At 33.1% G+C, this 15,229-nt stretch overlaps 2 protein-coding genes across 6 annotated transcripts; one reads left to right on the forward strand and one right to left on the reverse strand.

Annotated features, from left to right (window-relative positions):
* Positions 1–243: 243 nt before the first annotated feature.
* On the reverse strand, positions 244–7,012 carry LOC124840862 (uncharacterized). Of its 2 annotated transcripts, XM_047316995.2 has the most exons (18): positions 6,219–6,263; positions 5,735–5,830; positions 5,183–5,496; positions 4,877–4,954; positions 4,549–4,769; positions 3,807–3,899; positions 3,531–3,614; positions 3,084–3,194; positions 2,570–2,675; positions 2,433–2,495; positions 2,220–2,273; positions 1,982–2,039; positions 1,646–1,722; positions 1,364–1,434; positions 1,224–1,284; positions 1,084–1,143; positions 890–952; positions 244–786 (listed from the first exon to the last, which is right to left on the reverse strand). In XM_047316995.2, exons 3-18 carry the CDS (start codon positions 5,465–5,467, stop codon positions 649–651), a joined length of 1,623 nt encoding a protein of 540 aa, XP_047172951.1. In that variant the 5' UTR covers positions 5,468–5,496; positions 5,735–5,830; positions 6,219–6,263; the 3' UTR covers positions 244–648. The 2 variants fall into 2 exon arrangements, with proteins under 2 accessions (XP_047172951.1, XP_047172950.2); XM_047316994.2 differs by lacking the exon at positions 5,735–5,830 and having other exon boundaries at positions 6,219–7,012.
* A 2,706-nt stretch (positions 7,013–9,718) lies between these two features.
* On the forward strand, positions 9,719–14,274 carry LOC148193801 (uncharacterized). Of its 4 annotated transcripts, XM_088098757.1 has the most exons (8): positions 9,722–9,984; positions 10,079–10,186; positions 10,260–10,390; positions 11,494–11,594; positions 12,098–12,157; positions 12,938–13,093; positions 13,367–13,485; positions 13,969–14,274. In XM_088098757.1, exons 1-6 carry the CDS (start codon positions 9,795–9,797, stop codon positions 13,020–13,022), a joined length of 675 nt encoding a protein of 224 aa, XP_087954883.1. In that variant the 5' UTR covers positions 9,722–9,794; the 3' UTR covers positions 13,023–13,093; positions 13,367–13,485; positions 13,969–14,274. The 4 variants fall into 4 exon arrangements, with proteins under 4 accessions (XP_087954886.1, XP_087954884.1, XP_087954883.1 ...); XM_088098758.1 differs by lacking the exon at positions 13,367–13,485 and having other exon boundaries at positions 9,721–9,984; XM_088098756.1 differs by lacking the exon at positions 13,969–14,274 and having other exon boundaries at positions 13,367–13,562.
* Positions 14,275–15,229: the final 955 nt, after the last annotated feature.

A 15,229-nucleotide genomic window follows, 5' to 3' on the forward strand; every position in this document is an offset into this window, starting at 1 on the left:
ATTATAAACATCTTCCCTTTCAGCCACTAGGTAACATAACAATTTTGATGGATGGAGAGTGTATTGAGTTATTTTAAAATAAGTAGAACCAAATTGAATCCTCTAAAAAGAGTGAGGGAAAATTGAAAAAACTTAAATAATAAAACAATAAATTATTATGTCAACATTTAATTACTCACTTAATCTCTATACTTATAGAAAAGATAGATTTTATGTATAAAGACTAAAATGAAATATGCCCAGTCATAAAATTTAATAACATTTTTATGTATATTAAAGGATGAAACTCCGTTCATAACAAACTGAGATCGATGAAACATTTTTCAAGGCCCCCGAAAGAAGGCCCAAATAAAAAATTTGGCATATGCCAAAAAAATGATGAAATTAAATTAGTGTAAATGTGTAAATTCCAACTGCGTAGTAGTACCAACTACTTTTTGTAGAGAGCCTGACAAAACAAATATACAATGCTAAAATGTGGTATTTTTCTTTATCCCGTGTAATAGAAGTTTAAAATATTATGTAGCACTTTGAATTGCTAACCAGAGCTATGACCAATGAAAAAGAAGGGAGATGAGAACCGGAATATTGAACACGGGGCACAGCAGAATTCGCTTTCCAAACTCAAACTACCCCAAATTACTCGACTTAAGTGTCTGGTGACTCATAAGCCACAATGCCAAATTCATGCTGCATGAAATCTTCACTAGGTCTGTAATACTTGTCTGGAGAGTACAAGCCCAGGTTAGATACTTGGCTAGTATACAGGCAAGCAAATCTCTCAACCTGCACCACACAAGTTCATTAGAAGAATCCTCATTCAGTGAGATCATACGACTATCGTGATTTACGAAGAAAAAACAAACCACCAAAGAAAGTCACATTTTACCTGATGAGCAAAGCGAGAATTCTGATAACCAGTTTTCATAAGCTGACCCCATGGCTCGTGAAACTACAATGTTTTATGGCCAATTACCAACATTGTATAACGCGTAAATTGGATATATTGCAATTGTTCCAGACAGACTAATAAAAAGAAAGGGGACTAAAGATAATGAAAAACACTACAGGAGAACTTCCTACCCTTTGATGTAATTTTCTTTGAGCTTCTTGATGCCTTAATCTCACTCTCTCTCTCTCAAGCTGCCAATGAAAAAAGCCTCTTATCAAATATGTAAAATTGGGTTCCATTCATGGAATGGGAATGGTTGTAAGGCTCAAACCTCCAACGTATCAAGTTCTGAAGATAACTTCTGTTTGGAATCAGCATCTGGATTCTTGAATCTGAAATAGTGCACCACTCATAAGAAAATAAACCGACAATAAGGAGAGACCTATATGAGATACCTAGAGTTATACTTACTTGAGAGACCACTTCAAATGATGTATTTCATCCTCGATGCGGTCACGCTCACTCCTCAAGAATTGAAGTTCCTGCAAAAAACTACTCATGAAAAAATCTTCCTAGATGCAAATTGACATGTGAGAAGTACGCAAATGCAATCTTTGTTTAAAATGCCAGAAGTCCACACAAATTCTTGTATACATGACTTAAACCAATAATTTTCTCTAATTTAATTTTTATGCAGTAAAGCATTGACATAAAAGTAAAACTAATCCCATAGACAAAAATAATAATAAGCACCTTGCGGGTATCCCTAGATTCCCAGAGAAGTTTAACTTCCTTCTCAAGTTCTGGGACTACAAGCATTGTTCTCCATCCTGCTCATTAAACAAATCGCATCAAAATCAAATTTAAGTAACTTAAATTGAATAAAAGTGAATATCATAAGGACGACTAAACATTGGGTATCTACACATAAACAAACAAACATCAATGTCCCCTTTCTCAATTACATTACCAGTTATTATTATTTCCCCTCCTACAATCATAACCACATTTCTCTCCAAAATTTTAGGTAGATCGATTAAAAATGGAAATTTTTTAAAACAAAATAGTTAAGAGGATTGATGGATATACCAAGAACCTTTTTGCTGCGTAATATATCTCCATAAATATGATCCCCAACGTAGAGAACCTGCATATAAAGCATTTAATTTTTTACAGGAAGCTTCAGTTTAGTGACAATCATCAATTACCTGAATCAAAATCAGCAGCTGTTTTAAAATAAACAGCTACTTAAACCAGAAAACCGTGATGCAACTTACCACCGTTTGTGTGTGTTAAAAATGGAAAACCAGAACCAAAAAAATATTACCTGAGAACTAGATTCAATGGAAAGCAGTTTATGAAGATGAGCAACATTGCCTCCCTACAACAGATATTTACAATCAGTACATGATACTGAAATTCTGATCGCCAAAACATTTATTAGATAAAGACCCGACTATTAGAAACAACTTTAACATAAATTGTTTACATAAACATATAGACAAATGATCTTTTATTTTAGGTACGATAATGATTATACCTGGAAAACTGGACAGGCATGATTCTTTGCTTCTGTGAACAACCTTGCTGAGGTATTACCCACCTTTGAATAAAAAGATATAAAGGTGTTTATACATGATCTGACAAAAGAATAAAATGCTATTCAATTGTGCTAACCTGGGGCATGGGAGAGCCATTATCTGTATTGAGAAGCATTCCCGTCTCAGGCACAACCTCAAATAGGTTGGCACGATTTTCCTCATGAAAAAAACCCGGCTTTGCACTGTAGGATTATAGACTTGAACAGGTTAGCACGGAAATCTATAAATTTCAATATATTTGATTGCTGTAAGACGCAAAAAGTTAACTTTTCATATTGAAAACATTGTAAAAGTGAAACACTGTCTAAAAATGTATATTTAGCCAGTTCATAAAATGAGTAATGCATATAGTTCAGCAAAAGAGAGGAAGACATGTAGTGTAGTCCGGTGAAAACAAATTCCAAATGCTATTCAATTAACAGCACCAGGACAAAAGTAAAATCAGCAAGGTCCCTGGTTCACCCAAACATTATTTGTGCAGCAGTACGCAAATAAAAGGACTATAATATAGGAGGAAATTCACGTCAGTGCAAAATAATAAAGGCAAACATATATATAACAAATTACGTGTGATAGGAGAAGAACATGACCTGCCAGTGATTACAACATCAAAGTATTGAAGCCAGAAAAAATTGTTACTGACATCTTCCATGCTGGATCCACAGAGGAAATTCATGACAATGTTTGTATAGTCCCATAAACTGCGAATCACATTTGAAAGTGAAAAAACTTAGTTAAAATTTTCATATAGAAGGAAACCAACTAGTGTTTTTTTCCAAAAAACCATTTTAAAGCATTTTCTATCACATTCCTTCACCATATTTTAGAACACTTTCAATCCTTATAGTATAATCTTGCAACAAATATCAATTAGTATCACTGCACATGACTTTCCCACACGGCACCATGGATTAGTTTACAGAAAAACAATGCTATAATGTCTTCAGACATAAATTAATTGTTGTATTAATCATTAATAAACACAGAATAGAATTTCCTCATAGCTGTTAACAATGTCTAGGTGAAATCGTAACTACCTATTTGTCACTAAAAATGTTGCACGACCAGAGTCTCTGAGCATTTCAAGCATGGGCACTATTGAGGAGTCTTCATTAATATACCTGATGGATGAAATTTAACAGAAAAATGAAAAAGGAAAGAAATTTATTAACAATTCAATCATAGTATATGAATTTAAGAACACAACTTCAGAAAGAAACAGGTAGTGCAGCAAAAGTGTAGTATGTTATTGCTAGCATAATAATTGTTTGTCTATTTCTCACTTTGACAGGTTAGCAACTTTATATCCATACCTTTTTGGTTCTTTAGCAACCATTTGCTTCAATGTTCCATCACGGTGACACAAATCAACTGCAGCTCGAACATCTTTGTACATGCGAGCATAGCTGGAAGAACAACAAATAAATTATATATGTATCATGATGTACTCACAAGTAGCTATTTACTGGCTGGTTGATGGTTTCTAAACAAATAGATAGAATGCTCATCCATTACTCCATTAATAAACCCAATTATATATTTCCAACAAAAAGAAGTACTCAAATTTAAGAAAGCTCCTCACTTTGCAAAAATATGGGAGAGACTTACTCTGGCACACATAGAGAGATTGCTTTTGAGTTTGACACTATCACCACTCGGTCAAATATGAATTTTCAATATTTGAAGTGAAAAATAGACGATAATGGCCTTATACCGATTATAGCACTACTCTTTTACTTCACCTGCCTACTAGGTAATGGTAAGGTTAGATTATTGTTCAAATGGAAGTTGGCTACTTTAAGCTTTTACGCCTCTGTGGGACTCAACTGACGTCAAACGTTACGGTGTGGTTTTCTAAGTATGTCCACACACATAAAGAACCCTAGTAGTGTATCAATCATAAATGATAAAATACAAAGCTCCTTTTAAATAACTATAAAAAATTGCATCGTGTTTGAATGAAAAAAAAGCCTTAAGTCCTTATATTTAGTTGGTATAAGAAAGCATTTAAAAATCTCAAAAATAAAATTTTATGCAAGCAATGATAAGACTCACTCAACACCCTCTTGAATCTTGCCGGGATTACAATCCTTGAAATCAACCAATTGAGCAAACAAGTAGGCCTCCGCAAGTGAAAAGAGAGTATCAATTAGAGCATAATCCGGTTCATCAAAGGAATCACGTATTAAAGTATTTCCATAGGTTCCAACTTTATCCTCTTTTGACAACTCTCTAAATCCGTGATAGGCTACTTTCACATACTTGTGGCGATCCATCTGAATACATTCATCCATCAATCAAAAAGAAAGAAGTCAAGGCAATCTGTTAATATACTATTTCAACGGGGGAATTGGTGACGAGAAAACATTTATCTAGTCTATACCTTCAATATGTTTCCTCTTTTTTTGTCAAGAACCAAGCCTCTGACCATGTACTTCCAGTTAAAACACCAATTTAGTAACTGCAAAATATAAAAAATATTTTTAGCCAAATATAACAGAATGTAAGTGTCATCATACCAGCAAAGATTGTGAAAACAATAAAACTCTTGAACAAAATTAAGTTGGACGAAGTTAGTAAACTACATAAAAATACACCTATCACACCAACCCTTACGTCATGATTTTTTTTCTTATCAGCAAAGACCCTTACATCATGATTGGTGCATGAAAAAAAACAAACAGATTACCTCACGAGGGTATCCCAAATCATAAACCAGCTTTTTAATTGTGCCTTGATAAGCAAGAGATTCAAAAGTTTCAGGCTTGTACTGTGCCAGAGTATAATCCATGTCAAATCCCACAGCAACGATGTTCTTCATATTCAGTGATCGATTACAGAATATCTGCTTGCTTATTTCAGTTTTAAATCCATGTTCGGGAGATGACCATACACGTGGCTGTTTTCTGCCATCACTGCCAGGCGAACCCACCAATCCTGAATCATGTACACCAATTTCATGGTTGCCGTCCATTGAATATTGAGCATGCAACGGATTAACTCCTGATAGATTTAAGCCAGCACAGAGAATAATAGAATGAAAATGATCAGGAAACACTTTTCGTAAACTTAAAATCCTAAGCAATTAATAATGAAACTATAGCGTTGCCTATTTTCAGAAGAATTAGCTCGGTAGAATGAGTTCCAATATTTTCTAAATACATTTTGTTTAAAAACTAATTGAACGAAGCGTGGAAAAGAATTATAATCCCTTCCCTGAAAAATAACTCAAACATCTTACCTTGAATGTGATTTCTGAAAGAATTATAGCGTAGGTACAATGCACGAGGCTATGTTCCAACTCTAGGAATTCCCCAAGCTAGGCTCCGAGAAACACCTATAAATTTAACTTCCGAATTAAGAAGAGTAATCCTCTAAGATGCTAGTAGTATCGAATATTCCCCTCCAATCCATATTTCACACCTAATGCTGTAGTTACTACCTCTATGATTCACAACAAAAGATCTGCTTAACCATGTATGCAAGTCAACAGCACAGCAGAATTGAAAAGGAGAATAAAACCATAGTTTCATGTCGTTAATGAAGTTTTACAATAAATGTCAACAAATTGCATGTCCATTTCAATGAATCAGGGGACAATTCGCAACGAGTTCTATCTAAGTTTTAGTTGGATTAAAAAAGCTTAGAGCACAAGAAATCCTATTGAGGAGAAAGAAAAACAAAACAGAGGATAAGAGAAGGGAGAAAGGAAGGAAGCAACGAACCTGGTGACGTGGCGTTGGCGACGGAGTGAGGGCGTTTGGCGCAGATTCCAGAAAAGAAGCGAAGGCGAGGAGACAAAAGAGGTGCGAGTCGAGGAGAGAGATTGGAGAGAGAAAAGGTGAGGCGCCCCTCGGGAATTCGCATCGTGCAGGGATTAAATAGGCGTGGACATGGTGGAGAGAGCGAATGGGAGGGAATCAGATGCCGCGGGCACTGAAGAGTTAGCGTTTGAGGCGCAAACGCGAATGCAACAACAAGTTCGAAATTGGAATGGAAATGCAGTTCCACCAGCATTTACCGCTTTTGCCAAATTAGCATGCCTCCGAAACCTATTATTCCCACCCTGAAATTTGGATTAGAAAACAGTAATAATCAATTGGCCTTGGTGAAGGAACCGATTCCCACCTATTTTATTACAATCTATCTATCTATCTTTGAGGAATAATGAGGAATAATAGCAACAGAAGCCATAAACTAAAGGAAATTTGGGTGGGGAAATGCGAGATGTGTAATGGTACGTTGGTGGAAGTAAAATAAACGAGGGAGAGAGAGAATTGAGACGATGGATGGTGGCATGCCACGTGGAAGAAAAGGGAGGGAGCGTGCTGGTGCTGGGAGTTTTTTGGTTTTGTAAATTTCTGCTGATTTCTGGCTCTGGCGTGGATAAGTAGCGCCCGGCCACAATTTTTTTTGGGTTGGTTTTCATTTCCCATACTCAATAGTTAGTCAATACGCAGAAAGGATCAGAATCAGATGATGATGATGATGGTGCCATCCTTTTTTTTCTCAACCTTTCTTTCTTTTTCTCACATTTCCACCTTCCATCCGTTAACTTAACACCACAAACTTTATCCCCACGTGAATGTCACGGAATCTATCTATTTCATTACTGCCTACATGCTAACCAGTGATTCAAAATTCCTTATTGCTTTTCATGTATTCTCCAGTAATCACTGATCAAAAAATTAATTCTTTAACTAACTAAAGCTGCTAATTAGTATTCTTTATTGGTTGGATATATTTTAAGCCAGGATTATTAGATTACTTTTAATTATTTTATTTGATAGGTTTTTATATTTATTTTTGAAGATGAAACTGTTGTTTGAAAAATAAATTATATTTCAACGGTTTAAACTTATAAAAATGTTGTATGAAAATAAATTACAATAAATTGTAACTTTTGTTTATAAAAGTATAATATTTATTTTAGATACGGGTTCAAGTCTATTATTCAAAGCACTTCAAGTTATTTTATCATATGGACTCGCTAATGAGATCCAAATTATATTGCTGGCTCTTTCTTCTTCTTGTCGAAACGAAACTGTGTTACTGATTACCTCTCAAAGACACTCAAGTCAATGATATAACTATTAACACAACAAATGATGCATATAATGTATATCATTTCTCTTAAGTTATACTTTAGACATTTATTTATAATAATTGTGATGATCTTACCTTTTGTTGTTTTAATGAGAACTCAATTACATCTTAATTTCTATTAGAGTTTAATGAATTATTATCATAGATAATTTGATTATACTTTTAGGTCACAGTGAATACGACCTAGAGTAATTTGGCGTAAAACAACTAATCCTTAAGGCCTTGTTCACTTGAGTGGATTTGAGGGAGAGTAATTGAGGGGATTTGAGAGAATTTGAAAATAAATTTTTTTGTTGTTTATTTGAGTCAATTTGGAGGTAAGTGAGAATGAATTTGGAAGTAAAGTTTGTGAGAATTAGTGTAGGATTTGATTGACGTGACAGATTAAAAAAATTTACTTCCAAATCAAATCTCATTTACCTCCAAATTCACTCAAATAATCAACAAAAAAATTTATTTTCAAATCCTCTCAAATCCCCTCAATTACTCTCCCTCAAATCCAATCAAGTGAACAAGGCGTAAAGGATGAAAGTTTGGGTGGTCAACCTAAATAAATAACTTGAACGGTCAGCGTAGGTGATCATCCTGAAAAGTGTTCGGTTAAAAAATCTATATAACATAATATTTATAATAAATTATATGGATGGTTGATTTGCCTTCGGTTAAGTAAAAGAATAATGAAAATTTTAACTCTTTTTAATCGGTTTAAATTTGTCATGCATTATTCAGGGTTTTATCATGTCCGTGACATGATACAATTAGTTAGTTTATATAACCGGTAATAAAAAAATACATTATATTTTAATCACTGAGTCACATAATTTTCTTTTGTTTTATTTGTCTTTTTATTTCTTCGATTCATTTTAACTCTTATTAATCCGTTTAAGTTTATCTTACATCATTCACGGGTCATTTATGTCACTAACATAATAGAACGGGTTAGTTTATGTAAACCGTAATAAAAAAAATCTATTATATCCCAATCAATAAGTCACACAATTTTCTTTTATTTTAGTTGTTTTGTTATTTCTTCGCCTCATTATTCCCAAATGTAATCATTTATTGGTTAAAAGTGTAAAAGATGGTATGATATTTTTAGAATAATAAAATCTTTAAAATTAATCATATCTTTATTATATCATTTTTATTTAAATTTTGTCATTGTCGATCTTCAAATTAATAAAATAGAAATGGGAAAGATTATAACTATATGAAAAATGAAAATTTTTTCAAGCATCAAAGAAATGGATGAAAAATAATTCTTTTAAAGTTAATGAAATTGATAATTAATTACTATAATTTTTTTATGCTTACGAACGATTTAATTTTAATATACTTATTTAATTTATTTGATATAATTGTTAATTTTTTTATTTTATTATCAATGATAGACTTAATAAATGGAATACATATGTAAAACATCATAATAAAATTATTATTACAATATTTATATGTATTTTTATTTTCATTTGTTTATACTAGGTAGTTCGTATACTAGGCAACAAAACTTTGTAGTCATTCTTTTACATCTTAATTCATTTGTGTGGACCAGAGTTATCGACATTCCTATAAATTATTAAATAAAAAGTTTAAATTAATTTATTTTCTTAATTTAATATTTTTTATTATTTTAATCATTTTAGTTAAATTTTTTATTATTAAACTAGTAAAAACACGTGTTGATGTTTTATTTATGATAAAAAATAATAAAATTATAATTATAATAGTAAATATAAATATTTTTTTTATATTTATTATATGTAAATTATATTTATTTTGTAGGTAATAGTTTATTATAGATAGTTATTTTAGTTTGAAAATAATTAAATTTAAAACTGATTATTTAATAAAAATAAATTTTAAAAAATGTATAATTGACTATTTTTATTTATATAATGGTATAGAAGTATAAATTACCTCTAAAAAAAGTCTTTTGGCAAATATCAAATATTTAAATATAACAAATTATCTTAAAAAAAATTAAATCAAACAGAGAAAAGAGAGTAAAATATACTAAATTAAAAAAAATCATTAAAATGGGTTAGAATATGACAAGTAACACTTTCCCTAGATATATATGTTTATTATATCGCAAAGAAAAAAAAAATATTAATTTCCCCTTATAGGTTGGTATGAAAATTGTGCAGAGTAAGAAAGAAGAAACAATTCGACCTGGAAACAAGTGAGCAAAAACAATGCCATTGCCAACTGTCGTTTCCCCTATTTCTTCTTTTTCTGGCGTACTTTTATCCACTGTCACGGCGCGCGCTACACTCCCTCCAAAATGCACCGTTTCCCCTTCCTCTGTTCTCTCTCGCAGAGACATCGCTCTGCTGTCCTTCCTCGCTCTCTCTCCACCTGCCTCCGCCATTGAATTTGGCATCTGTAGGCACCACTCTTCTTCTACTTACTTCCCCAGCTACATTCGCTGCTTCTCGTCGCATTCGCGAAAACCCTAATTCTTGAAATTGTTGTGCAGCAGGACCGAAGAATTGGCTGAAAGAGCAAAAACGGAAGGCCTCCAAGTTCCTGTTGGCCCCCGTGGATGCTTCCCGCCAAATCCTTCGCTCTGCCTATCTCACGCTCAGTACGTTTTTTTCCCTCTTCTCGCTTGCAATGCTTCTTAGCTTGACCAGGTTTCGATTTGGTTCCATTTGCAGCGAAAACCGACGCTGCTTATACGGATGAGGATTTGGAGCAGATTCAGCAGCTGTTTATATCTGCTGCTAGGGACTGCGTACCACAGGACCGGAATTCTTTCGTCACTTTCCAAGCCAAGAGCGGAGTAGAGGTTTGTGTTCGCCTTCTAATGGCTTGCATAATTCAAATGCCTCGCATGTTTCACTGATTATTAGGGTTTCGATGGCATAATAGAAAAATAGTAATCAACGACGGTAATTGAGTGTCAATTATCAAAATGTTTTCAAATTCAAATTACCGATCACTCGATTTTTGTAAATAAAATAATTTACTGGAAAAATGTGATTTTGTTTTTTTTTTCTTTTTTTGTAAAACGTGGTTTTAATCCTTAACTTTTAAATTGAGAAATTATATCTCATAGTTTTCACTTATTTTAAGATGTTGGTGGTGGACCGATCTATCAATTTGAAAGCATAGAGAACAAAGTAATGCTTGAGATTGAAAAAACACAGAGACTAAAACCACATATTCCCCATATTATATTTATCCAATCACGAATGGCTAATATGAAGTTTGGTATTCCCTTCTCATTTAAAAAGTTTCATAGGCATGCATTATTATCCACCAGTAAAATATCCTATTTAATATTATTTTTAGAGCAATTATCTAAAAGTAAATGCTTATCATGCATGTTAATCAGTTATAATTTAAAAAAATTTATGCTATCAGTAAATATACTGTTTTTTTTTTCTATTTTAAAATCATATCTAGAATATTATTTCATTGATTGCCGGTGTTAATATATTTATATTGTAAAATCAAATTATCAGTGATAGGTTTCTTGTGCAATACAGGACATTTCTTTTAGCATTATTTTATACTGTTGAAAGGGGACTTTAATATTGTTTGGTGAAGGATAGAAATGGATAGGATGAAAATAGTTGGTGGAGTAGAAAGAGATGACAACTAACGTATAAATTAAAGGCGTTTGGTTGAAGAAAAATAGAGAGTAGATAAGGAGAGGGTTGAAGAGAAATAGAGAGTAGATAAGGAAAGAGATGAACAGCAATAGGTTAAAATTATTTCTTCTTTCTTCTCCCACCAAAGCCTCACTATTATTTCCATCCCTGTTCTTCTCCTCTGGGAATTTTATTTTGTTTGTGGTCCCTATCCCCAAACAAGCATGCTAGCTCAAGTACAAGAATCATTTGGACAGAGACATAATTAGCCTACACTGTCCCTTTTTTTGCGCAGGTGTGCACATTTCGGTTAATTGTGAAGAACGCTGCTTCGTTGCTTGGAAATAAGGATCCTGTAAAGTTGAAAGCTGAAGCTTTGCTAGATAATCTTATAAGGTATCCAATTTCCAGCATTGGTGTGCTGTAGTTTACTGCACCAACTTGTGGCTCGTAAAATTCTCTTATAATATTTATTAATTATTTAATTTCTAGGGGATTATTTACTGGGCATTCTAGCATTCTAGCTTTATCGTGCTTGTAAAAGAGACTGTTTTTGTGTAAATGGTCATAGATTCATACTTTCAGTTATGAATATTATTAAGAGGCTTTGTTGTGTCATGATAACTGATAGAAATGTAACAGACATTCACGAACCTTCACCTATTAGCTCAAGGTTTTAGGAGAATAAGTTTTGTATGATATCAGAACCTTTGAGTCCCAAGTGTCTCAATGGTCCTTGTCTCTCCAATTTGTTATGTCTTCTTCCAGAAGCATTGTTTTACACACTTCTTTTGTCCTCCATGTTAATATTCCTTTGAGATCAAAATCCATGATGTTTACCTAATTTGATTACATCTAAAGGGGAATATTTTTTACCACATTGCTTCTTAAAAATGCAGATCTTTCGCCACTATCAGTGGGATGGCAAGTGAAACCAACATTCAACTTGCATCAGATAGGTATATTTGCTGTAGTAGTTGCTTGCAGGAATATCTTTTAGGGAGATTTTTTATTTCAAGAAATTCTCTATGCTATTTGTGAAGAATTGAACCTAGTTCATTGCAAGCCCACCCCCAGAATCTTAGTATTGATTACTAATGAATAATCTTCACTTTACTTTTTGTTACAATTTATTTCATGTTAAGCCTAATTTATATTTTTTTATTGGCTTTGTGTACAAAAAATGAGAACTAGGAATTGTTTGAGAAGTGCTTGGTTTCTGAAAAGCAGTAGTTAAGCTGCTGCAATGTTCCGAACCATAGGTTTGATTTATTTGTGGATCTTTCTTAAGATTTATTCTTCTGTTTTGAACAACTCAGATAATATATTATTGCAATTGATTGAAAGGGGCTTCATCCAAAGTTTTCACTGGACTTTTATTGCCTCTCTTTAACTGTTTGTTTATTAATGTTTGGAAGGATCTATCTATTTGTTTGTATAAAATTATAAAATCTCTTTAACTGGTTCTTTATTAATGCTTGCAAGGATCTATCTATTTTGGATTAAATTATAATAGTGTTGCTATATATATATATATATATATATATATATATATATATTTTCTTCATGATTTGCTGTCAGTTTTGGTTTCTTTTTTTTTTCTAGCCTCTTCAAGTATTAAAGAGACGGAGGTTTATCTTTCAAAGTTATTGTTGCTTGTTTTAATTTTATTATTCGGGTGCTTATCACCTGATTATTGTATCAATGGATTGTGCCTAAAATCCTTCTTTTTCCCCCAGAGAAAAGATAGCGGATGCTGTATCAGATACCATATCTGATCTCGACAAATTTGAGCAGGGAATTACGGATTGCCTTGAAAGTTGAAACCTAACTGTAAAGAATAGCCTATCCTACTTTTTTTGATGTGGAAAGTTGATCCTTAAAAAATCACGCAAGTATGTGCTTCTGTCTTTTTCTAAGTGCTTACTTTCCTTTGATTTTTTTTTAAAATTTTTTTAGTTACTATCTACCATAACGAAAAAGGTTGGCCGTATCTATAGTTTTAAGCTTCTTTAACAGATTGCACTTTCAAAACGAAAAATGGTAGTGTATAATTTCATCAACAAATAGACCTGAATCTTGTTTTGACTCTAAACTGTTTCACCACCGTACTGTCTGAACTAGGCTTTGGGTTTATGCCTTTGCTAAAACGTTCACTTGTTTTTCAGGGAGCTTATTGGTGTAATAACCAATTTTCTGGTATCACCGGTTTGCTGACTACCGAGAATACCAAAATATGATTTTGCCGTACTTTAAAATACTTATTTGTTTTCTCAATCTGAAATCTGTAAGCACTCTGTCAATAATCATATGATATTCTTTTTCAATGCATTCAATCCTCTGAATCGTTTTATAGAGGAAATACGCATGCTCTTAATAGCTTTATCGTTTTGATATTACGGGATGTGTTCATAATTTGACATACTGAATATGCATTTGCTAGGATGTTCTGAAATTATTTCTTAAAATCAGCCAAAAAAATATGAGCGATTTACATCTTAAACTATGGCTGTTTCCCTTTTTGTTTGGAACTGTGAAGGGAATGTCCTGCTCTAAACAAAGGATCAAATAAATTCATACGATACGGGAACGGTTATCACTCCAATTAGGATTCTAAATGTTACAATATTTTAAATGATATATTGTGATTTTAGCTGGAAGTATTGTTTGCTGATCGATGCTATCTTTCTGTAATGGTACGTTATTTAGAGAAAATGTGCTATATTCTCTGTTGAGTCATTTCTTTTTCTTTTTGATGTTTTCTGTCCAGTTGTCATCAGTTTATAGATACTCTCCTCCAATCCAAGATACAAAATACAAGATGCGTATCTGCCTTCTTGAAAGAGACTGCTATTTTAATGAGGGAGAGGTTGTGGTTGCTGAAGATTTTTGTGTACCTTCAAACTGAATGGAGAAAAGTAATAAATGCTTTTTTCTAAATGGGACAACCCGCCTCCCCCATATCTTGGAAACTGCCAAATCAAGACAATAGTAGACATCTACTTCACATAACTCATTTGGTGATAATTTCTTTCAGAGTTTACTTTTATTTATTTATAATCAGGTAATATCACAACATATGTAGTAGGCATTGTTTTTTTATGATACTAAAAAACAGTTAGAAATGTGATGAATAAAATATAACAATTGAATTTTAGAATTAAAATGATTGTCAGTTTTTTATTTAAAAAAAAAAATTGCTCTGAACATTATTTATTTGTTGTTTCAATTTTGTTGAGTGAAAAATCGGATTTTGATTTGGGGCTGGAGTAATTGACTGGGTGTATTTGCTAAATAGTAATACCAAATATGGATATTAATAACTGCATTATTTATTTACCAGCAATATTTTCATCATTTTACGCCTAGAAGAGAGTTGAATTCTTCCAACAAGAACTGGAAAGAGAAAAAAAAGGCAGAATTAATTTACCTGGGTCGCCGACTGCGTAGAACATAAATTATAGGAGCGACGTCATATATGGGCCAACAATTGTTGGGCGAATTTGCAAATAAAAATGTGATACCTACTTCCCATGTGCTAATTGTACAATACAATTAATGAGGATACATCTCCACAAGATTATTGGACGTGAATCTGGGACAGGGTTATACATATCAAGACTGAGTGTTTGGTCCATTATGTGAAACATTTTGATCAGGTGAACCAGAAGCTTCCACCAAGTACAATCGGCAGCATGGCTTTCCATCGTCTGGATTGGTTTGTAGCGATCTGGGCAAACTGAGGAGCCTGTTGAAGAGATTTAATGGATCATTTAAGAGACCAAAATGGGCATCTGGGTCTCCAATTTGTGAAAGTTTTACATTAGTGAACCCTAGGGATGGCAATAGATGGTCTGGCCAATCGCTGTAAAATTGGAAGACTGAATTGGATAGAGTGGTTGATGGCTTATTCATGAAGTCTGCTAAAAGGACTGTGTGTGCTAACGCGCATTTGTTAGCCAAAATTCTCAGCACTTGCATGGCTTGGGATTGGGTGAGGTAGTAGATGATACCTTCTAGAATCCAAACAG

This window comes from Vigna umbellata, chromosome 9, assembly GCF_029865625.1.
Source record: "Vigna umbellata cultivar VRB3 chromosome 9, Vumbellata_1.0, whole genome shotgun sequence".
Lineage (NCBI taxonomy): Eukaryota > Viridiplantae > Streptophyta > Magnoliopsida > Fabales > Fabaceae > Vigna > Vigna umbellata.